Genomic DNA, 24,516 nt, shown 5'->3' with positions numbered 1-24,516 from the left:
AGGAGAAGGCCTCGTTGATGCATCATTGTCGGGATCCTTAATCCTATGTAGTGAATCGACACACCATTCTTTAATCAGATTATGTATCTTGTAGACTCTTCCTTGTGCTTCTCAGGTCGATTGTCAGCCTGGATCACGCTCTTATTTTCTCAACATGGTCTCCTCTAATTCCAACTGCTTGCAAGCGATGAGTGCATCTACATGCAAGAGTATCGAGTGGGGAAAATATGCTGCTGCACCTGAGTTGTGGTATCTTCCCCGTAGCCCTTTTCTCTTCCTCCCTTATATATCATGTCCATCATAACTGACAAACTTCCAAATCAGATAATCTTTCTGACTGTTTTAGCTGCACAGCCTGTAGGCTCTACTCTTTCGTCACAGTACAAACCAGTTTCTTTTATCTTAGATAGCTTTGTCTAAGAGTTTCCTAGGACTCATTGAGCTAGTCATCATGATACGGATCTGTGGATCTAGTTAAATATTACATGAAAGGAAGAAAATGTATACTAGCTTAATTAGACTTACCTAATACTTTTCTCTCTAGTTGGTCTTCTGCAATATCACCGTCAAGTGATCTTATATACTCCAGTGCCCTTGAGTGGACCTGTCCAGCCTTACACAGTAACACACTATCACAATTGGCAGTTTAAGTGCTTCGGCTTGTCTTACTGACGACATGAGAAGAGAAGGGCCCACGAAGCCTCTCGAAATCGGCGGTGCCTTGAGAGTCGAGAGCCAACCACCGTCCTCTATTTGCCCCGACATTGCTACGAATACAGTTGAGGCATTGAGAGATGCTAGGCGTGAGAGCCCGTCAATGACCGGGAGAATTCAGTCTCTGAGTCTTGGCACCGTTTCTACTCCATCACACGATATTTCAGCCTGAAAGGCGCACCAGATACGAGACTAACCTAGGGGAGCTGGAACGTACAGACAATGATTTCGTGCTTCCCCATAGCGCAAATTAAATATTCTCCTGACATCCGCGTAGGATGACCTTTGGTCTGCAGAGTGTGCAGTAAGCTGAGAAGTTTGCCGGCAGTCTGGCTCCTCCGCCACAGGTCGCTCACCTATGAGAGGCTTTTGGTTCAGCAAGAATGGTTCACTCGTCCAGCAGTAAGCTCCGTCAACCTCTGCGGCGTCTTTTTATTGTCAGTACCCGATGAATTACTTTGTATAGAGGAAGAAAAAGCGGTTAGACATTGTGTTGCCTTCATCTCCAGAAAGAAGATGATCGCGTAGGAGTGAAATAAACAATATATTGAGAGAGGGAGGCTATGCAGGCGTGGATGTCTGTGCAATATAGTATTTATCCGAGAGAAATCCTGCTCAGGCTGTTTCTTTAGGATTTCTCATGCACCCGTTACGCGCCCAATGAAGATCGTATACTGTATAGCGACTCAGAGCATCGCATCTCCACACACAGCTGCCACACAACGTAATTTTGAATTCCGGACGGATACAAGCCACTGACCATAGATTAACTTCACATGATTCACGAGTTTATAGTGTAGCATGTGGGCTTAAGTTCATGTGCTGTATTCACTCTACTACCTTGCTACGTGCGCTCCTACTCTTCAATACTTCTTTCTATTGTATATCATAACTACACATAGCTGCATCAGCTTTCTGTAGAACAGATGCCGATCCCTACTTTGTGGAGATGGCAACGGTGTTCCCGTATAAATGGTTATGATGATTGCTTGTGAAGGTGTACCAGACAGAGTTGCTTAAAACTCTGTTGTGAAACGCTTAGTCCCTAAATTAGCCATTAGTTAGTTATCTTCCTTGGTACTCCTAGCCAAACATTTAACTATGGAGCAATTGATTGAACAATTTGATGGCCTCCAGGCTGAGCTCCATGACAGAATGGTAGAGGAGGCTTGCAGTGCTGCGCTCATGTTACTCTTTTCTGTGGATACAAGGATTTTTAGAAGGTGTCAACTTCATTCCATTCTCACTAAAGAAATTTGAGAAGGGAAGTAAATAAAGTTAAGAACTTCCAGCTGTTAAAACCTTGATATTCCTTTTACACAGAGATTGTGTCTTGGGTCACCACCACATTGGATTGAACCTATGATGCTCTCTTTGTCATGGGAATGGTTTTTGTGACTGATCTAAGTGGTGGCATTCAGAAATAGTGATCTGTTCTTGCATCTTTTTTAGCAGACAGTATAATATTGTTACTTACATGAAAATTTAGCGATCAAGTAATCAGCCTCGTCGTCGCAGTGCTAATTCAACTACCTCTCATATTTTTAAAGTTACTATCAGTGTGCGTTATTGTGTTAAAGCGCATATCGCCCAGGCACCTCGAGGTGTCTGCCCGACGGTTTCCTAAAGCACGATTCTTTTTTCCGAACATATATTTTTTTCTGTAACGTCGTCCAAACACGTACAAGTCATGGAAGTTGGGCTTGCAGGCTGACGAAAGGCAGTTGCTACCCTCACCTAAAAGCAGTGGGGACCACACTCACACTTTGGTCATAGAAATTCCATATACTTACCATTTTGCCATACACCAAATGTGACTCTCGTAGACCTACGTGTCTCTGTGGACCTAAAGCAGTCTCAATGCCTCTCACTCGTTCACTCTAGCAGAAATCATCATGCTAGATATTTGAGCTCACTTATTGCTGTTCCTCAGCACTATAGGGAGAGCCATCCCACTCTAGCTACACGTCCTATATCCTTTTCCAGGGACTATGCAAATTCCAAGTCGCAGGGGCCGCTAGTATTGGAATTTTGCAGTTATCTTTAGTTCATGGACAAGACTGTTCCTTCCATTTTTCCTCCAATAGGATTTTGTGGCTGTGGATAGTTTAAATCAACCTGTCTTGCTTGGTGACACTTCGCGAGAGAGCACCTCGCCAAGCACTATTGTTATTCCTTTGCCTGTCTATGCAGGGAGATGTACTATATAGCCTCGTGAGTTGCCTGCGAGCTGTCTTGGCAGCCGACAGCTCTGAGCTGCGAGGCTTTGGCTGTGGTCCTAAAATTTTGCTGAGGTAAGAGGCTTCGGCTGACCTCAGCAGCGTACTGGGACCCTACTACTCTCGCCAGGCTGGCCCAGTATCTAGGCATCACCATCCCCAAAGCCTGCAGTAGTATTAACACTCTATTTATTCTTTCCAGGCAACTTAGCGCGGTTCCATTCGCCGGCCGCTTCTGCAGGTACAAGGTGGGCAAACTACGGCCTTGGGACTGTCCTAACGCCCTTGGACTCCCAGCCGGGGAGGCTTGCCTCCTGGCCCCCCTTCTGCCCCCCCCTCCCTAGAAGCTATACCCGCTCGCGCGTGCGTGGCGCCAGTCCTGCGACCTGAGCAGCATAGTGGAGGACAGGGAGCGGGAGGGTTAGATAAGGGTAGAGGATCCCTGAGGCAGTCGGGAGCAGGGGCAGTTGGATGGGCTGAGGTTTTGGGGGGGTGGTGGTGTCGGGACAGGGAGGGGGGTGGAGGGTGCAGGTTCTGGGGATATGAACAGGGTGGGTTATAGCATGGAAGTCCCGGGAGCCTGGGAGAGCGGGAGTGTGGATAAGGTCGGGGCATCAGGAGCAAAGGGTTGTGGATAGGCATGGAGAATCCGGCAACGTCAGCGGGCCAGGTGGATAGGGTTCAGGGACAGGGAATGCGGGGTTGGATATGGGTGTGATCTGTGTGGGGGGCAGTTGGGCAGGGGTCCTGGAGAGGGAGGTCAGGGCGACTAAGAAGCAGGAGGTTGGATGAGGCAGGGTTAGGGGGGCTGTCAGGGGGTGGGAAGTGGGAGGGGCGGATAGGAGGCAGGGGCAAGGCTGTTTGGGGAGGCACAGCCTTCCCTACCTGGCCCTCCATACAGTTTTGGAACCCCAGCGTGGCTCTCAGGACAAAAAGTTTGCCCTCCCTGGTCTACACAGTGATTTTTCAGCCTCAGGGCCTGAGCCTGACGCAGGCCAGCTGTTGGGTCTTTTTATCCCTGTGTAGATATACTTACTGGCATTTCTCTTGAGCCAGGCTGGGGATGGCAGGAACCATCTGAAAGTAGAACTAAGGAGCCTGTGGGGCTTCTTCCAAAGTGCACTGCTTAGAGCTGAGTGCACAAGGAGTAAACCAAGGTTTTCCAGGACACCCTCAGAAGGGCACACCTGGGATACTGGGCCTTCACAGTCTCCAGACATTGTTGAGTTATCTCTTAACGTGACTCTGGACTTCCCCCTCATTCCCCCCTACTATTTCTCTGTATTGCCCTTGGTGGTTGTTACTTCTTCCTTCCATCCCCTTTCCTAACATTGTCACCCCTCAACTGCCCAACCTCACTGCCGCTGTTACACTGCTCACCCTCCTTTCATCCTCCCGTTTCTCCTTCTCTCTGCTCTCACTCTTTCTTTTCCCCACTTGAACCCCAAATGTTCCAAGTAAAATCCCCTAAAACAAGGGCTTTTTTTAGCAATACAGTTAAAATATGTAAGCAAATGTGACACACAAGGCATAGAATTCACCTGTTATGGGCCTGCGCCTACCTTAATTGCTTTGCTTGTACATTGTATCCTTATCTTGTATCTTTTTGTCATTTTAGCTTGTAAGCCTTCTAGGAAAGGGCTGTCTTACTACAGTTGAACCTTGCTTTTATAAACACCAGTCTTGTTTATAGGAACCATTTTGCCTATGAGGAAAAAAAATTGTATAATGAAAGTGATGATGATGAAGAACAGACTAAAACCCTTTTACGTTCTTATGCCTTCAGTGAGTTGGAGATTGCAGTGTTTTGAAAGACAAGAAGAAAGCGAGGCAGTGCACTATATTACACTTATGTTCCATACCTACTGTAATTTTGAGATGTTCAGCTTTTTGACCTTTTTGATTGTATGAACTCAGTCCCTATTTAGTTAATAAAATAGAGGTTTTACTCTCTACATCTATATAGTGCCTCACATGTTGGGACCCAGATCCTGGTTGGTGCCTTTGGACTCTATCGTAATATAAACAGTAAATGTAAGTAGTTGCTGATTGTATGATGTTTCGGTCCCTTAAATGATCACTGCCTTCAAACTAAAGTGAAATTGAGAAAAAAACATATTGGTTTTGTTAAATGCTTTGTTTAAATTGTCAGTGTAAATTCTGAGTCAAATCTGCTTACTTCAGTGTGACTAAAATTAGATTTTACTGTTTTTGCTCCTATGAGCCCTGCAAAAATCCTCAGAGTAGGAGAGAAGGGGATTCTGTTTCTCCACGTGCACCCTCAGAAGAACTGATGTTCCAGTCAGTAAATCTGTGCAAATCTACTGATAGTTGTAGGGGTGTACAGGTGTAATGGGGTGGGGTTGGGGGAAATAATATGGTCTATAAGATCTTTGTTGATGTTTGTAAAGAAAAGAACACTTCGTCACTCTGAGTCCTGACTGAATTTACAAAAACAAACTGAATAAATACATCAGATTTGGGAAACACTGACCCATAAACACTAAGGCCACGTCTACACTACGGGATAATATCGAATTAGCTAAAATCGGTTTTATAAAACTGATATTATAAATTCGATTTCATGTGGCCACACTAGGCACAGTAATTTGGGTTATGCGTCCAGTTTGGTCGCGGCTAACAGTCGATTTCTGAAGCGTTGCATTGTGGGTAGCTCTTCCGTAGCTAATCCCATAGTTTCCGCAGTCTCCCCGCGCCTTGGAATTCTGGTTGAATCATTATTGTCGTGGGTGGTTCTGGTAAATGTCGCCAGTCATTCCTTCTCTCCGGGAAAACATCAGCTGACAATCTTTTGCGCGTTTTCCCCTGATTGCCCTAGCAGACGCCCATAGCACGCGACAACATGGGAGCCCGTTTCCATCGCGTTTTTTTTTTTCCGGCACCGTATGTGTATGGATGCGCGGACAGAGAGGCGATACTCCAGCGCTACACAGCACATTCGCTTGCTTTTGCATGATAGAGAGATGGTTACCAGTCATTCTGTACCATCTATTGCTGGAGTAAACTGGCAATGAAATGAGGTTATTTCTCCTCCTCTGTACTGTCCGCTGCTATCACATGAGTGCCCTGGCTGAAATCGGCCGGGGGCGCAACAGCAAAAGGCAAATTGGGATTGACTCCTGAGTCAATTCTCCCTTATGTTTCTAAAATAGTCAGTCCTGCCTAGAATAAGGGGCAAGTGTATTAGAGGACCAGTGTATCAGAGAGCACAGCTAGCTCCGTGTCAGGATTCACAGGGTTGCCCTCAACAACCACCGTTGCAATCGCTTCTCCCCCAACCTTTCTGGGACTACCGTGTGCCAGTGTCTCTGCTCATTTGTGGTCATGAAGTAATCAAGAATCGCAGCGAATAAGAAGAACTGTTTAGTGACATAAATGAGGGGGGCAGCTCCGCGCGCGATGATATGCCAGCATGGACATTAAGCGGTGTCGGAGGAGAGGAGCCCAGTGCTGCGTGCTATGCACAGTCAGCAGACAGCGAATGCTTTTCTTTACATCAGGAAAGGGAGGGGCGAGCCCCCAGTTCTCTGATGAAGCCTAGTTATTAGCCGTCTGTCCAATCTACTGGGAGTAACCAGAATGTTACTCTCATGTCACATGTTAGATATTCATGAAGGACGGTTACAGCCTATCTGCAACGCTCTACCCCCAGGGAGGGGAGAGGGAGAGGAGCGGATACTGCTCTTCACTGCTGCAGCATCGCGTCTACCAGCAGCATTCAATTACACAATAAGAACCAGGTGACCATTGAAGAAGTCAAGGAACATGATTCTTTCGCCTTTTTCTTTCAGTGGATGGTGCCGGCGGGGCAGGGGGGGAGAAACTAGAGGCTATTCCATGAAGCAGTCTGCCAGACACTGTGTTTGAACCTACAGAAAATTGGGGAGGCTCGGCCAAGGAATGCAAATTACTTTCCAGAGACCGCTGTACTGTGGATAGAGCTGGAGGTCAGTATCGTTACCCCCCGGAATCCATGTAGTCGTCCATTGAAGTCTCTGGCTTCCCTTTACGCTTGCACGTTCTAGCGCTGTGTATCATGGACGATTTTTTTTCACACGCTTTGGCATTTGTGTTCTGTACACTGGAGCTCATGATAAACAGATTTGTCTCCATACAGGCGATAGCTCTATGTCTCCGTACGTTCATGCTGGAGTCTTATTTGATTTGAGACTGCATGCACCACGTGCTATCGAGCTCCCACGCTGGGAAACAGAAATCGTTAATTCAAAAGTTCGGCGGCGGCTTTCGCTGTTTACTGCGCTGCATCTGACGTTCAGATTGCTGTCCAGGTGGTCAATGTGCACTGTGGGATAACCGGCGGAGCTCGCCAATAAGTCAATTTCCGTCCACACTAACCGTAATCCGATAATGTTTATTCGAATTTAGCGGCTACTCGCTCTCGTCAGGGAGAGTACAGAATCTGATTTAAAGAGCCGGTTTATATCGATATAAAGGGCGTTGGTAGTCTGGACGGGTCCAGCGTTTAATGATTTAAACGCTCTTTAAACTCGAATTTAAACGCGTGTGTAGCCAAGGGCCTAAATACATTTTTAAGGCCAGAAGGACTTTTAAACTGGTAGGTTATCGAGTGGTTGGGGAAGGAGAAATACTCCAAAACAACTGGGGCAGATCCAGGTTCCTTTCTTCTCAGGGCTTTTTTTTTTTTTAATAAAGCAAAGATGCAAAAACAAAGCCAATGTCTCACTGAACTTCAGCATTTCTGCATCCAGTCGTGTTTCAGTTTCACAATCATTACAGGCCATTCTTCACAGGAATTGCTGTTTCTGAGTTCTGTTCTCTGTAAATATCTTTCCGCTCTTTCGTGCTGTCATAAAGATAGCTAAAGGTTTAATGGTTTTTTTACCTGTAAAAGGGTTAACAAAGGGAACAAACACCTGACAGAGGAACCGAATCAGAAACAAGATGTTTCAAATCTGCAGGGGGGAAAGTTTTGGGTGTGTGTTCTTTGTCTAGTCTCTGGTTTGCTCTCTCGGCTTCTGAGAGTGATCTCTCTATGTCCAGGCTTTCTAATCTTCTGTTCCAGTGTCATAAAAGTAGAAGACAAATAGGCTTATATTGTTTTTTGTTTTACATTGTGTAGTTTGCTGGAATGTTTTAAATTGTATTTCTTTTTGAATAAGGCTGTTTATTCATTTTGTTTTCTGTTAAGCCATTGACCCTGTATATTGTCACCTTGATACAGAGACCATTTTTATGTCTTGTTCTTTCTTTTTATATAAAGCTTTCTTTTTAAGACCTGTTTGATTTTTTTTTAATCTAAAATCTAAAGGTTTATGACACATGCATTCCACCTGACAGTAGCAGAGAGCCCTTTCCCTGACCCTGCTTGCCTAAGAAACAGGAAGCATAATATGCAACTTCCTGTAGGGATTCATGATTAAGAGGAAACCTTTGACCTTCAAGTATAACTTCAAGTTTTAAGGGCCCAAGGGACATAACAGGCACACTCGGTTGTGCATATGCATCCCTACCACATTACAGGACTGCTGAGATCTGCATAACACAGGATGTAGAATTTCACCTAGTGATTCCAGCATCAAGTCCATAACTTTTGATTGGCTAGAGCATATCTTTTAAAAAGTCACACATCTAGGAATAAGGAATGCTGGCTGTGTTTGTCGAATGGAGGACTCTAGCCTGGGAAAAGGCGGCAGGGTTCATGGTGGATAACCAGCCGAACACCAGTTCCTAGTGCAGTGCTGTCACCAAAAGGGCTGTGATCCTTAGATGCATAAACAGGGGACTCTCGAGTAGGAGTAAAGAGGTTATTTTATTTCTGTATTTGGTACTGGTGTCCCCGCTGCTGGAATACTGTGTCCAGGTCTTTACACAATTCATGAAGGATGCTGATAAATCTGAGAGGATTTGAAGAGCCACGAAAGGATTAAAGGGTTAGAAAATACGACTTATAGTGGAAGACTCAAGGAACTCAGTCCATTTAGGTTATCAAAGAAAAGGTTAGATGGTGACTTGATCACAGTCTGTAAGTATCTACATGAGGACCAGAAATCTGATAAGATGACTCTTGAACCTAACAGAGAAGGGTAGAATACAATCCAGTGACTGGAAGTTGAAGCTAGACAAATTCAGACTGGAAGTAAGGTGTAAATTTTTTTTAACAGTGAGAGTAATTAACCATTGGAACAATTTACCAAGGGTCATGGTAGATTCTCCATCACTAGATATCCTTAAATCTAGATTAGATACTTTTTCTAAAAGATATGCTCTGGTTTCATCAGGAATTAAGTCAGTGAAATCTTACGACCTGTATTAATGTAGGAGGTCAGACTAGGTGATCAGTGGTCCCTTCTGGCCTTATCTATTAATAACTGTTTCCAATGATCACTTAACTTCATTGTTACAAAATTGTTCCTTAGAAATTTGAAGTTGTCTAGTTTCAGCTTCCAGCCGTTGGATCTTGTTCTGTCTTTGTCTGCTAAATGAGAGTCCTCCTTGCTATCAAATCATTTCCCTGTGTAGGTATATATGGACTAAAGATCAGGTCACCTTTTAACTTTCTCTTGCATAAACTGAATAGCAAAGCAGTAGTGGGCTCCTAGAATGGTCAAGGTTTCTATTTATTCTTCTATCAGGAAAGAAACTCCTTGCCACAGAGCATAAATCTGACCATCCTTTCTTTCTCATGATTACTGGCTAGGTGAATGCTCTGATGCATTGACTGTACTTTGAAATAGAAATACTGCCACCTTGGCTTTTTTAATACTGGATTTTTTAAATTAGTCAATATCTGATAGAGAACCATTAAGACAATATGTCCTGATTTTTTTACCCCCCATTCCTTACCTGTTCTTTTATAAGGGTTTCTGTACTCCACAGTACATGTTTTTGTTGGCATCCCATGAAACCCTTTTCCACTTGGTTCTCAAAAACTCAGACTTCAGAATTCATGACTCGGATACCTTTTATTTGGCATACAGCGACCCTATGGTCAAGCTGGCCAGGCTCAAACATGGGCTGGATGCAAGGTACATCACAAATCTGAAGTTACACAGCAAAACTTTTCCTTACATACATGTTTACTAACATCTGCATTCCTGATTATACGTTGCATCATGTGCTTCATGACTTGCTTATTTATGTCTCAGGAACCAATCCCTGTACAGCATGCTCTATTCATGTGCTGTTCACGTATAAACTGATCTCTACATTCCGGGTTTATTTTGTCCATTATCCCTAGTACCAAGGTGTTTCTGCTTACCTTAGCTAGACTGATTCCAGAATAATGCTTGTTACACACTTATTTACAACTTAGTCTTCCATTCACTTTCCCAGTCATGCTTACTCGGAAATGAGGTCTGTCTTATGTCAAATTACTCATGTCAAGTTAGGCCTACAGCTTTATGTTGCAGTTAACTCATGGGTACAGAACTTTCAGGGAGAAGTGTAATTCTTCAAGTTAATGGTGTCCCTTAGCAACACCTTCCATACAGTAAAAGGGATATATAAGTCTAGGATGACTTTAAACAATGTTCACTCAGGTCAGTTTCCATTCTTCCGGTAGATGTATTTGGTTTCCATTACATTAGAATCTTTTGTAGTTCCTAGTGTGACTCCCTGTCATCTTATTTTCTGTTTTTTGATCACTTCTGACGTGTCTGGCGTAATATCTATGCATCAACCTTTCTTATATTAATTTATCCTCCCATGATTATCTGAGGTTTCATTGTTTTTCTGTATATTTTGAAACTTAGTAATCTTCTGTCTATGTTTGCAGAGTTGAAAAGATATTTCCCTCTACTCTTTATTTATGGCAGCTCACAATATATTGGAGGCATGGCAGACACGTCCATCTGCTGTAGAATTTACCATACCAGATTAGACCAGTGTTCCATCAAGTCACTGTCATGCCTTTGGCAGTCGCTTATATCTGATCTTTTTAAGGAAGACAAAGTAAAACATATTACACCAGATCAGCCTATAACATGATGCTTGGGATCTGATTACCTCTCTCTTGGTACATATAACTACAAATGTTATTGGCTGTAAAATTACCTAGCGCTTGACGCTCTGATGCTACTGTCTGTCAACCAGTGCTGTACTTTTTCAGTGTAGCAGTTCTAGGAAGTAGTTGATGAATCAGAGATAACTATTAGCTTAAAAGGGAGACAGTGAGGTTGATTGAGGGGAGATCTCAGCAGCTTTGTAAGTGGCTGTAAAGATGTCCATTTCCCTTTATAACTTTACAAGTTTTGTAACGCTCTTTAATTAAATGTTAAGTTCAAAGTGAAATAGATTTATCCTTTTGCAAACAGGAGTGATGCTAAAATATCCTATTGTTCTCTTACTTTGTTATTTCTCACCTTAATGGGAGGAGGAAAAACCTCTTCTTTCTCTAGTGTTCTTATTTCTCTTGCATCTGCATGTTTCAGGGAATAACGAGCAAGATTTTTTACCAGAACCATTTGCAATAGAATGCTGAGTGGATATACTTCTGCCTTCTGTTTCTCCTTGCAAATTAACAAATAAAAACTGCAGTATCAATGAATGATTCTTGTTTTAAAATGGCCTGCTTGGTATGAGCGCTGTGGTTTTTGTTTGTTTGTTTGTTAAAATCTTCATGGAATAGATACTTATATATACACAAGAGACATTGTAGCCAGATGCGTGGCTGATGAGCATAATTCAATTGTAGAAATAGAAAGCTGCTAAACATAGAGCACAGACACTGACCAGTATTAGTCCTTTCCTTCCATGTATGTTGTTGCTGCCTTTCATTCCTTCTGGACATAAAATATGTCCAGTCCCAGAGAGGTTTGTTGGGAAAAGTATGATTTTAGTCCTTCCAGTTGTTTGTGAATTGGCAATGGCTGGCACTTGTAGCGTAAGATTCCAGCCAGTGGAAACTGACAATGACCAGAAAAATTCAGCTAGTCCTTTTCCAGAATAATGGTGATACTGTTCTGGGAGGGATCTTGGAAATTAGGGGAGGGGGAGCTAACCAGATGATTTGAAAGGTGTGTTGATATTCAATATATTCTGATGTAGGCATTGCCAGTTATGAATCCTGAAACTGCTGTATTAAACATCTCCCTGGTTTTAATCCCTTGGGTTCCCCTCTTTGATACTGTAATATCCATTTTATTTTTATTTCACTATTTTAACTCAGCCACACTTTTTTATTTACAGCACACAAGGAGTTAAGCAAGACAGTTTCATTAGCTATCATGCTGCACTGGAATCATAACAGTATTTTTGTAACCACTGGTAGTTCGGGGGCTTCTGGTATTCATTATATTCAGCATTTCATAACTTTCTATTAATTTGCTTCAAGAGAAAAAAATAATTATTTTTGTTTCTTTTCTCCTCCTCTGTTTATATTTTTACACAATACTGAAGGTGGCTTATTCCTTAATATGCATATATGCCCTCTGATATGGGACCATTAGCTATTTGTAAACAAGACCAAGATTTTTTCTTTTTAAGTCTTACAAATCAGAATACATTTCACGTTGTCTTTTAAAAACCCACCCTTTTTCTAATGTCTGACAGTTTTTATCCAAGTGTCAATAGTATTACTTTTATTTTTATCCTGTGCCCCAATCACTGAATTAAGCTTTGCAGTAACTTACTGAATATTATTCTCTTGTTGGAGGGTTTTTGTAACACTGTATGTCAGTTAGTCTGTGTTGTGCATTTAGTCCCATAAAGAAAAAGAGTTGAAATGTCAGATATAAATGAAGCTCAGAGCGTTACTCAACTCCAGGAGGAGAGATGCTCTGTGGATTTTTTGCATAGATTGCCTACAAGTATCTGGCCTTTTCAAATCACACCAGCTAAATCTATTCTAAGTCATGTTCTTGCACTCGGCATTACTGTCTCTTGGACTCAACCTTACTCCTTGGGAACGGGAAACGAGTGGATTATACAGAGCTTTATCTAAACTAAAATTTTGTAGAATTTGGAGAAACGTGCACCTCAGTTATCTGAATAGAAGTATTAGCTGGGTATGTCAGACTGGCTGTTGTGGTGTAACGCAGCTCACCTTTTTATTTCCCATTTTGACTCTCTCTTCTTATATAGGCCTCGCCTCTCACTGCTGCTAGCACAAAAGGGCTTGATCAGTTCAGGGGATATCTTCCTCTTCCCAACAAGTATTGTTTGAAAGAACTTTGTGAGCCAGGCATATTCCACTTTCTTTAATATTAAAAAATGAGTAAAACTTGTATTGTAGATGTATACAACTGTGTATTCACATTATGACAGTGTTGGGTCCATTCTGATTGCCAGGCTATAGTTTTCCTAGTTTTCGTTGAAGAGGAAATTGTAAAAAGTTGACACCTGGATATCTTTGGACTGTTTTGAACAGTCTGTGACTGATTTGTGATCGTAACAAGCTTGTTTTTTGTTCACAGGTACTCAGAAAGAAGCCTCACAAAGTGTGTTGGGATCACTATAGAGACCAGGCCTGATTACTGCTTGAAGCGGCACCTGAGTGACATGTTGTCATATGGCTGCACAAGGTTGGAGATTGGAGTGCAAAGTGTCTATGAGGACGTGGCCAGAGATACCAACAGGTGAGAAGAATATTTCAGAGTAAAGCTCAATGTGACTGCTTATTGTTTGTCTTGTGGAGTACTTTATAAGACGCCTGGGAACAAATACTTCAGAGTGCCAGCCTAATTCTGTACAATTTTATACTGATGTTCCTGTTCCATAAGTATTTTAGAGTGCTGGGTACTGTCTTTCTATCTCTACAAGCTTGTAAAGTAAGTAGGATGTGCCCAAACAAACATCAGAGTCGTTGTCCTGAGAAATTTACAATCCAAAGAATTAAGTAGGTGCTTGATACATTAAAATCTGTACAAAATAATCTGAAGAGGTACCATATTGCAGGAAGCATGGCATTAGGTCATGGTCATTCCTGAAGGATTTTAAAGAAGAGAGCGCGCTTGGCACAGAGTGTGAGGCAGGTCAGGTATTTGTTTATAATCAACGCTCATTGCAGTCTATTTTATAGCCAGAAATTAAACCTGGATCATTCTACATATACAGTACTTTCAGAGGCTGGGAAGTGTACAAGTAAGAACTTCTTGACAACTTCTTTGTGGCCCTGGACCAGTGACGACACAATCACTGCCAAAGCGCCTGGAATGTTACAGTTCATATTCTCATAATCTGCTGGGAGAGAAGTATGCTTCATACTGTTGTAGAACTAGGGATCCTGTTAACTTCAGAACACTTGCGTTTTTGGAGATTTATGTAAAGCTTACCTTCATCCTCATCGCACATACCAGTTACTTACCTAAGATTTTTAATAAACCAGTAGCGTAAGTAATTACAGAGAAGTGGAAATACGGAAATTGGCTTAAAAAAACTACCTTTTACCAAACTTAGAGGTGACAATTGTGTAGTAATTGAAAATGTCAGACATTTTCTTGTGGAGACTTGACATTTGAGTCTGAAGCCAGTTTCCCCCCAAAGATTAGTCTTATTGTGGCTGATGCATGAAGGTACAGAATCTCTTCGCTGCATGAGTACCAGATTCAGTGCCTGAATAGATGAGCAAAGCTGTAATGTTCAAGAATAACTTTAGCCTATCAAGCAAACCAAGCAGTCAAGTAAACTAAATAACTAACCCTTATATAGCACTTTTCAGTCTTAGATGTCAAAGAGCTTTACACAGGTAAATAGCAACGTACTGTACTAAAAAATATAGTAGCCAAGTCACCCTGATTCTTAGCTCAGGTACATTCATTAATGCTGATTTCTGCCACAGTCTTCAAGCTTATCAAGCCCACTTACCCCTGTTTTTCTACAGACTTTTTCACAGCTTTGTGCCTATTCAGAAATGGATCTTTCAAAGTCAGTATCCCCGTTATCCACCTCTGTGATCTCTTTTTAGTTCCCATCCAGTTTTGTCCATCAGATGAAATGATTTTTTGCAGCATCTCTAAATTGCATGTCACTACTGTTTTGAAAGTTTGCCAGTGAAACTGCAAATGGAGTTTCTGTTGTTGGCCCTGAAGAAGAGGAAGGTAGTAGGCAGCTGTCTCTTATACAGAAGGAATCCTTTTTAATATTAGATTTTTAAAGGTTTTGGCACTTTCGAAGATGCTTGCAATATGCCTAAAAGGTTCTGTGCTCTATTGTAGTCCGCTCATGCAGACATCCCCCTCCCACAACTCCTGTGTTTTAGAACATCCCTTCAGCTCTCTAAAACAATTAATTGAAGTCTGTTTTTTTGAGCTGATTGATGGTCACACTAGTCTCTCCTAAGATGGCTCTGGTTTACATTCATTCTTCATTTAACGTGTAGGAATGGATTTTTGTTTTAAATGTTCAGATTGTGCCTGTAGCTAAATGTCAGATTACAACCATTCAGGCTAAATGTTTGGAAATTACTTTTCCATTATGTAGTGTGAGTCATTAGTGGGGCTGTTTGAGTGTTTCCAATTGCTGCAAGGCAGAAGAATATTCAAATATAAGTCCAGGCATCAAGTAGTTGAGTTATTGATGCAGCTCAGATCCCTCCTCTAATAAGGAAATAATTTTTATTTGTGAAATGACTCTGTTGCCTCCCCCCAACCTATTCAAAGTGCCAGATAATTTCACCATAGAACAGATTTATAAAAACATCACAATATTTTACTAATAAAGTAAAACCACAGTCATAAAACCAGTCACACACACACAAATGAGGGGACTCTTATGTGGTGGAGGGAAAAGAAAAGGCCCTAAATATAAGAGGGACGGTTCTTTGGTGATGGGGGTGCATTTATTTAGGTGGTGGTTGAAAGTGAGGGTGAGGGCTAAGATGGATATCTAGATGGAGTGAATTCCACACTGGAAAGATTGCAATTCGTGAAGGTGTGTAGGTTTTTTAACCAATAATTTTTCTTTCCAGGGGACACACTGTGAAGGCTGTGTGTGAGTCATTTCACTTAGCCAAGGATGCAGGGTTTAAAGTGGTGGCGCACATGATGCCTGATTTGCCGAACATGGGGCTTGAAAGAGATATTGACCAGTTTGTTGTAAGTATAGCTTAAAATAACCCTACTTTTGTTTTGCCTTAGTGGATCTAATACTACTTCTGTTTCGTGGCTTTGCTAGTGGTTATTTTACAGACCAGACTTTCTTCTTAATGACGTGTACCTTAAAATTCAGGTGATGAGGCAGATTTGTTGAAATACTTCATCCAGAAAATGTTCTCCCTTCCTTGTGAAAGACTGAATCACTAAGGTCTCTGTGGAAGGTGAAACACAATGTTGTCTTTCTGATATTAATTAAGGCTTTTACTTTTTTGCAAGGTGGTTTTCGTTCTTTGTATTTAAAATTGTATATTTATTGGAGGCAAAAGCATCTTGTTTAGGAAGCTGTTACACAATAGTATGTATGTACAGAACATATAGGGTTTCTTCTTGGCCCCAGTGCTATTCAGTATCTTCAAAGATTTGAAAGAAAATATAAAATCACTTCTTGTAAAGTTAGCAGGTGACACAAATTGGCAGAGTAGTAAGTAATGATGGAAACGGCAATCTGAATCACATGGAAAACTGGGTTTACTTGAATAACATATGTTTTAATACAGCCAAATGCAAAGTCATACATCTGTGCACAAAGAATATTAGATCACACTTATAGGATGGGGTGAACTGAATTTTTGGAAAGCCGTGACTCAGAATAATGACTTAGTGGTCATGGTGCATAACCAACTGAGCATGAGCTCCCAATATGATGGTGTAGCTAAGAGAACAAATATATTGGCTGTATAAACAGCAAAACATTGAATAGAAGTATGGAAGAGCTACTCTTACTGTTCCTGGAATACTGTGTCCAACTGTAGTGTCAACATTTCAAAAAGGATGTTGCTGAATTGGAAAGCGTTCAGAAAAGAGCTACAAGAATGATTTTGACATCTGGAAAACCTGCCTTCCAGTGGGAGACTAAAGAAAATCAGTCACTTCAGTTTATCCAAGAGAAGATTGAGATGATTTGATCAGTCTATAAGTACCTGCATGGGAGGAGAATTCTGCTAGCAGAGGGCTTTTTAATTTTGCAGACAAGCATAATAAGAGCCAGTAAAATAAATAAATTCAGGCTTAAAAGATGTGCATGTTTTAAACAGAGAAAGTACTTAACCACTGGAGCAACTTACCTAGGTATGTGATAGATTCTTCATCACTTGAATTCTTTAAATCAAGAATGGATGTCTCTTTCTAAAAGAGAGGCTCTAGCTCAACCACAATATGTGAGTTTGATACAGGAATCACTGGGTGAAATTCTGTAGTTTTTTATGAAGGAGGTCAGCAGAGATGAGCATAATGGTTCCTTCTTGCCTTAAAAGCAAATAATTGATTGGAAGATTCAGGTCAGAAATATAGGTAGAAAATAAAATGTGGTTCTGCTTGGAAAGTTACAAGCAAACACATCTAGCCAGAAGTAATCCAAATGCATCCATATGATATTGGAGAGAAACATGGAAATGCTAATACTACTTTATGTTTTTTATAGCATGTTTTGTCCATGGATCTTTGAGCACTCCATAAACATTTATTCAGTAATCTCTCCATTTTACAAGCAGACACACTGTGTATGTCTATACAGCAATAAACCTGTGTCTGGCCCATGCCAGCTGACTTGGGCTCGCAGGGCTGAGGCTGCGGGGCTGTTTCGTTGCTGTGTAGACTTCCAGGCTTGGGCTGGAGCCCAGGCTGTAGCAGCCTTCGAGGTGGGAGGCTCCCAGAACCCAGGCTCCAGTCCCACATCAGAAGTCTACACAGCAATGAAACAGCCCCGCAGTCCAAGCCCCGCGAGTGTGTAATTGCTGTGTAGACATACCTAGTGAGGTCCAGAAGTTAAAAAACTAACACAAAGGCACAGATGAAGTCATTGGCAGAGTTGGAAGTATAACCCAAAATTCCTGACACAGACTCCTTTGCTGTCACCACTAGACCACATTTTCTGGTAATTCTGAAAGGGACTTAAGATGATTGTGAACTCAGCCAATTTGCTGTGCACTGTGTTGTTGTGCTGCAGAGCAAGGAGGAGCAGTGGTCCCTCTCTAAATCACTAGTGAAGTTACATCTGCAGTCCTGGGTTCAGTTCTGGTCACGTCATTACCGGAAAGTAACAAGCTGGAGCAAATTCACATAAGTGATAAAAATGAGTTTTAGATGGTTGAGAACCTGTCTGTCAGGGTAAGATTTAAAAACCTAAGTGTATGTAACTTAGATAAGGGACAACAGAGGGAATACATAATACTCTAAAAATATTTGAAGGATGTGAATGCTAAGGAGAGGGAAGTGTTGTTGTTCAGGGTGGGTCCTTGCAGAGTAGAACTAGAAGTTACAATTGGTTATGTTTTTTTTGCTGCACAGCTTCTCTCTTCATTCATAACAAGAGGATCAAGTGGATAGTGCCTCTCTTGTGGAATTCAGAGGCAGTCCAGTGTTGTTGCAGGTGGCTTCAGGAAGCTTTGGAAGAACTCTTCTGGTGGCCTGAGAGGAAGGGTGAGGATTCCTCCATGAGCCTACAGCAATGTTAGACCACCTCCAAATTCCACAGGTGTGAGGCATTCTCCATTTGGTATGAAGAGCAAAGCTTGTAATAGAGAAAATGATCGTGTAAGAAATTTCTCTTTATTATTTTTCACTCCTGTTAGTCTTGCAGAGTTAACCCAGTGTGACAAGGTTGGGACTCACCTCTGCAGCGCCTCCTCCTGGTTGTCTCCAGGAATTAGCTCAGTCCAGTGGCACGCTCTCTCCTGGTGGTGTCCTGCCCATTGTCTCGCCCTTGGTTGGCGTCTGAGCCCGCGTCACTCACGATCTTGCGGCGTCCTTTTCAGCACCACTGCTCTCCGGCAGTGCCCCTCAGTCCATCCACACCTGCTTCCAGGGGGTGGGTTGATCAGCACTCTTTCTTTGCCTCAGCCAGCATGTCCAACCATATCCCTGAAGTCTAATCCCTCTTGTCAGAGATCTGGCGTAGTCTATGATGGCTGCTCCCCATGGCCGATGGCTGGGTATAGTACAAGGGGGAGAGGGGGGCTCAAGCCCACTCTCTGGGTCCCAGCCCAGGGACCCTCTGGCTGCAACCTCACTGTCTTCCTTCTCCCCCCTCGTCTGTCCACTTCCCTGGGCTGCTTTCCCTATGACCGCTTGCACCCGCTAGGCCCTTCCCTTCAGGGCCTGCAGCCTGGCAGGCTACGGGCTAGAGCTCCCTTCTGCTTCCCGAGCCTGGCCAGTACTGCACTGTCTGCAGTGCTGGTCTCCCAGCTCTGGAGACTGACCTTTCCCTGGGACAGCCTGCCTGCTTCCTTCCTGGGCAGCCTTTATATAGGACCAAGTTGAGCCCTGATTGGCTGTCTCCAATCTTGGCTCTGATTGGCTCCTAATAAGCCCTTCTCTAATTGGCTGCCTGTCTGCGCAGGCACACTGGCCTGCTGCAGCCCACATTCTCAGGGAATGGGGCAGCTGCCCCACTACACCCAGCTACAGCTGAGTGAGCTGCAATCTATTCTTCCCTGTGCATCCTCAGCAGAAATGCTTACTAAATTCTAGAGATGGGGTGGGGGAGATAATATCTTTTATTTGACCAACTTCTATTGGTCAAAGAGACATGCTTTTGAGGTTGCACAGAGCTTTTCTTTAGGTCTGAGAAAGGTATTCTGTATTCAGGGTAAGCTTGAAAGCTTGTCTCTTTCACCAACAGAAGCTGGTTCAATAAAAGATATTACCTTACCCACCTTGTTTCTCTAATATTCTGGGACCAACATGTCTACAACAACACTACTCATTTCTACTCAGTTACACTTGTACAAAGTCACTGAAGGCAGTGAAGTGTCACAGGTGTCACAGAGGGGTAATGTGAAGGGCGCAGAGTTGCCCAGATGTCACTGTGAAACAGACTTTTGACCCACTGACTCTTTCTATTAATAGTTGTGACGCATTAGAAAGAGAGAACGCACTTGACTGTCAGGTGCCTGACTTGGTGTATGGGGTTATCAGTTACAAATTCCCCTACCCCCACGTGCATTATAACTGTGGATAAACCGTACTTAATATGGAAATTACTGAATCCCACAAATTTTGGAAGCCAACAATGGTATTTTTATAGCGACTTTACAGAGTACAGTTGCACTTCAAAGTTATGTAGTAGGTGCTGCAGAAATTATTGTTGGTGATTCAGTTGGTTGCATTCTTCTCTCACAGCACAGAACCAGTGAACCCTAGTATGGGGTGCTTTCCTGCAACATTTTGCTATCTTCTGGATAAGATATAAAATTAGTGATCCTGACCCTTTAATGATCACGAAGATCACATGATGACTTTCTCAAATGTAGGAGTGTTGAGCATGGTATCCTGGCCAAATTCCAGCTTGGGCAGTATTATTATTTATTAGTATTACGGTAGTGCCCAGGAGCTCTAATCATGGATCAGGACCCCACTGTGGTAGGCGCTGTGCAAACACAGAACAACATGAGTTTCTGCCCCAGAGAGCTTACCTTCTAAGTATAGGCCAAGAAAGAGAACATATGGATACAGATAGATGGGAGTACACGGAAACAGTGAGACGATATTGATCAACATGGTAGATTGTGGTCTCAGTACACCAACCTACCCATTCTCAAGTTTTTTATAGGCATCATGACAAAGCAGAGTTTTAAGGAGGGATTCAAAGGAGGATATGAGTTAGCTTTGTAGATGTTTGGGAGCGCTCCTCCCAAGCATTACAGATAGCATGGGAGAAAGCATGAAGCTGGTTGTTAGATTTTCAAACAGGCAGGTGATGGAGGTTGGCATTACTGGCAATTTGGAGGTAGGAGTCAACATTTCAGTACTGAATGAGAGATAATAGGTTGGCTGTGGCTAGGCCACGAGGATCCTGGAAAGTGAATACAAGCAGCTTACTTCTGATGTGATAGAGAAGGAGGAGCCAGTGGAGGAATGCAAAGAGAGGAATGACCTGGTCAAAGTGATGTCGTAAAGATCTTTCTTCTTGGACAGTAGTCTGAAAGCATATGAGCAGGGCAAGATTGCTTTCAATAAGGCAAGAAAAAAAGGATGTTGCAATAACAGAGATTCAAGATGATGGTGTGGATGAGGGTTTGACCTGTGCGGATGGATCGGAAAGGCTGTATCTCAGGAAAGACTGAAATGTGCACAAAGAATCTGCAAGCTTTAGGTATAGCCTGGATATGAGGAGCTAGAGAGAGGTCTGAGTTGAAGATGATACTCAGGTTATGGGCCTGAATGACGAGCAAGATGGTGCTTTTGTGCACAATGATCAAAAAAAGAGTGGTGGAGGAGAGCTTGATGGGAGGAGATTAAGAGCTCTGTTTTACCCATGCTGAGTTAGAGCTGATGGCTAGATATCTACAAGGAGTTGTTGGAGAGAGACACCAAGATACTTTAGTTTGGACAGAAGGAGACAGGTATGGAATAATGATGTAGATCTGAGTCGTCGACATAGAGATGGTAATTGAATTTTTGTTTGCACATGAGATTACCTGGAGAGGAGGTAGAGACAAAGAGGAGATAGGGACCAAGGACAGAAACGTACAGAACCCTGTATAAAATTGGAAGGAAAGAGGATGATCCTCTGAAGGACATGCTGAAGGAGCATGAGAGGAGGAGGAGAACCAGGAGAGGACAGAGTCATGGAAGTCTAGGGAGGACAAGATTTCAAGAAGTAGAGCGTGGTCAGTGATGTCATAGGGAGCCAACAGGACAGGGAGAATGAGGATCGAGTACTGGTTCTGAGCTTTGGCTAGGAAGAGGTCAGTAGAGATTTTGGCATGAGCTATTTCAGTGGAGTGCAAGGGGCTCATTCCGTATTATAAAGGTCCCGAAATAGAATTGGAGGAGAGTTACTCCAGACAGCGATTGTGGTCAGTGTGTTCAATGAGCTTAGAGATGAAAGGGAGAAAGGAAATGTGGATGTAGTTGGAATGGGAAGTGGGATCAAAGGGTGTCTTTTTAAAGATGGGAGAAACTAAAGCATGCTTGTATTGAAATGGTTTAAAGAGAAGAGTAGGGGAGAGGATGAGTCAAAGGTGGCTGGGATTGGGGGCATAGGATTCAACTAATCTGAAGGAGGACAGTTATTTAGCTAGGAAGATGGCACAACTGGAGGAGGAGAGAACAAATTTATAGTGGAGGAAATCAGCCTGGTCACAGGATTTCCACCAGAGACACTCTGCAGCATGAGAGCAGGGAAAAAAGATGCAGGTGTTATGGGTGAGTAAGTCTTGGAGGTTGGTAGGATGGACCTTGTGATGGGAAAGGGGGCAGAAGAGTTAAAGGTGGAAGAAAGCGAGGCATGGAGAGAATCAACAACCATATCAATGAAAGAAGGGAAGTGATGGCAGTGAGGAGAGGTCTGAGAGCGAATGACAAGTCTAGAATGCTGATTGACTGGAAGTCCTGGAAAGGTCACGTAACAGGGTGTTTGGGAAAGGGATAGTGAACCACCTAAAAAAGATCCCTGATTCGTTTTCTTGTAAGATGCTCAGATGCCACAGTGATATGTACTATAAATATCTAGAGAGATGAAAATCCCCTTGCAGTTTGTTGGATACAGGATTCCTCACTTTCTGCTTTGCAGAGCTATTAAAAAGCTGCTGTGCTATATAAATGTTATTCCATATTAGTAAATATTTTGACATTTATATTACACTGAAATAATGAAATTGAATGTGAAAAACTAAAAACAAAGGATTCTAATTAATCTGTTAATGTCTGTTATTGATCTGCTTGGTAATGTTGCTAAGTCATTAATTTTGCCACTTTGCACATGGTTTAAAGGATATAGCATCACAAAAATTGTCGTCAAAGCCCTTTATAAAATATCCTTAACTTTGCAGGATAAAATCACATCTGTCCCACTATACTTATTATGGTTTCCTGAGAGAGAGAGAGATTTTTGGTTTTTGGTAGTTCTAAATAAATCTGGAGAAAATAAATCGATTCACTCACATAATAAATTTCTGGCTGTGGACTTAATCCCATCTTTCCTCACATGATGGTGCCACCATTGCCTGTAAAATATTATGGACTTAGGCATGTGTCCGTTGGCCTCCACACATGCCGTAGCTCTGCTTGTGCTCTGACTTGAGGGCATAAAGGGTAGTGCAGGCCGACATCTCGCTAGTTCCTTCTTACTGCTGCATGGTCTGAGTTGGAACCTTTGGTTTCCTCAGCTCCTTTTTACTGCATTATTGCTGCCAATATACTGTATGTAATTAGTTTTTAGTATTTTATAATATAGTCTAGTCCCCCTTTTCTTCCCCACCTGGGGGAATTTTCCCTTTGGAAGTCTGGGATTATATTCAGGGTCCCAGGGTTCAGAAACTGTGTGTCCTGCCCTTGCTCCTTTTCTGGGAATGAGGAACATCAGTGCTGCCTCTGCTGTCTGGGTAGGCTCAAATTTCTGTGAAGTGCAGTATCTGCCACTCTTTTCCCCTCATAACTTGTGAGGGTCTGATGGAGAAGACAGTGAGACCCCAATCAGATCTGGGCTGGGGATCCCCCCCTGTACATCAGCCTCAGCAAGCAGGCAGCACCCCTTTGACCATGAGCTCAGGAACGGAAGCTAAGACTGCTAAGCTTAAGGAGGTGGCTTCCTATGAGGGTAAGGGGCTGTCATAAACAGATAGCTAAGGGTTAATGTTTCGTTTACCTGTAAAGGGTTAACAAAGGGAACCAAACACCTGACCAGAGGACCAATCAGGAAACCGGATTTTTCAAAGTGAGGGAGGGAACTTCTGGTTTTGGGTTTGTTCTGCCTTCTTGTTTTCTCTCGGCTATGAGGGAAGAGCTTCCTTTTTTTTCTATCTCCAAGCTTCTTTCTACCCTTCTGTTCCCAGTTGTAAGTACAGAGGTAGCAAAACAATAGGCTTTTATGTTTTGTTTTGTATTTACATGTGTGGAGTTTGCTGGAATGTTTTAAATTGGATATCTTGTTGAATCAGACTGTTGTTCATATTTTCTTACAAGCAATAGCCCTGTATTTGTCATCTTGATGCAGAGTTTATATTCTTACGTATTTTCTTTCTTTTTATATAAAGTTTTCTTTTTAAGACTTGTTTGAGTTTTCTCTCTGGGTAGGTCAAGGAGCAAGGGGAGGGGATTCTCTTTGTGTTAGATCTACGGAGGGTAGCTCGGCAGCACCACGGAGTTGGTGGGAGGGGGAAGAGAGAGTGGATCATTCTCTGTGTCCTGTATTTGGTGGTTTGTCTTTTGTGGAAATAAAGAGATTGCATCCGCTCTCTCAAGTTAGCCCAGAGAGGAAAGTCTGGGTAGGAGAGGGAGGGGGAAGGGAAGTGGAGTAGTTCCCTTGCCGGTAAGACTCAGAGTTTCTGGGTCTTGGGGGGTTCCCCAGGGAGGGTTTTGGGGGGATCAAGTGTACCAGGCATGGATTCCTGGTTGGTGGCAGCGAGATAAGATCCAAGCTGGTAATTAAGCTTGGAGGTTCATGCTAGCTTCTCAGTTTATGAACGCTAAGGTTCAAATCTGAGTAGGAAGCTACGACAGGGGCACTCTCATAGAGATAGGACAAGTCATTGTCGTCAAAAACTGCC

General features: G+C 42.7%; 1 protein-coding gene across 1 annotated transcript in view; it reads left to right on the top strand.

Annotated features, from left to right (window-relative positions):
* The window catches only part of ELP3 (elongator acetyltransferase complex subunit 3), a 141,648-nt gene that overhangs the window by 40,348 nt on the left and 76,784 nt on the right, over positions 1-24,516 (top strand). Inside the window, 2 exon segments of the mRNA XM_032790883.2 lie at positions 13,349-13,510; positions 15,841-15,967. Of these exon segments, the coding sequence (XP_032646774.1) occupies positions 13,349-13,510; positions 15,841-15,967 (289 nt within the window).

This window comes from Chelonoidis abingdonii, chromosome 3 (assembly GCF_003597395.2).
Source record: "Chelonoidis abingdonii isolate Lonesome George chromosome 3, CheloAbing_2.0, whole genome shotgun sequence".
NCBI classification, from domain to species: Eukaryota; Metazoa; Chordata; order Testudines; family Testudinidae; genus Chelonoidis; species Chelonoidis abingdonii.
The sequence above is the reverse complement of the archived record's forward strand: the minus strand, read 5'-3'. Positions and strand labels throughout refer to the sequence as shown.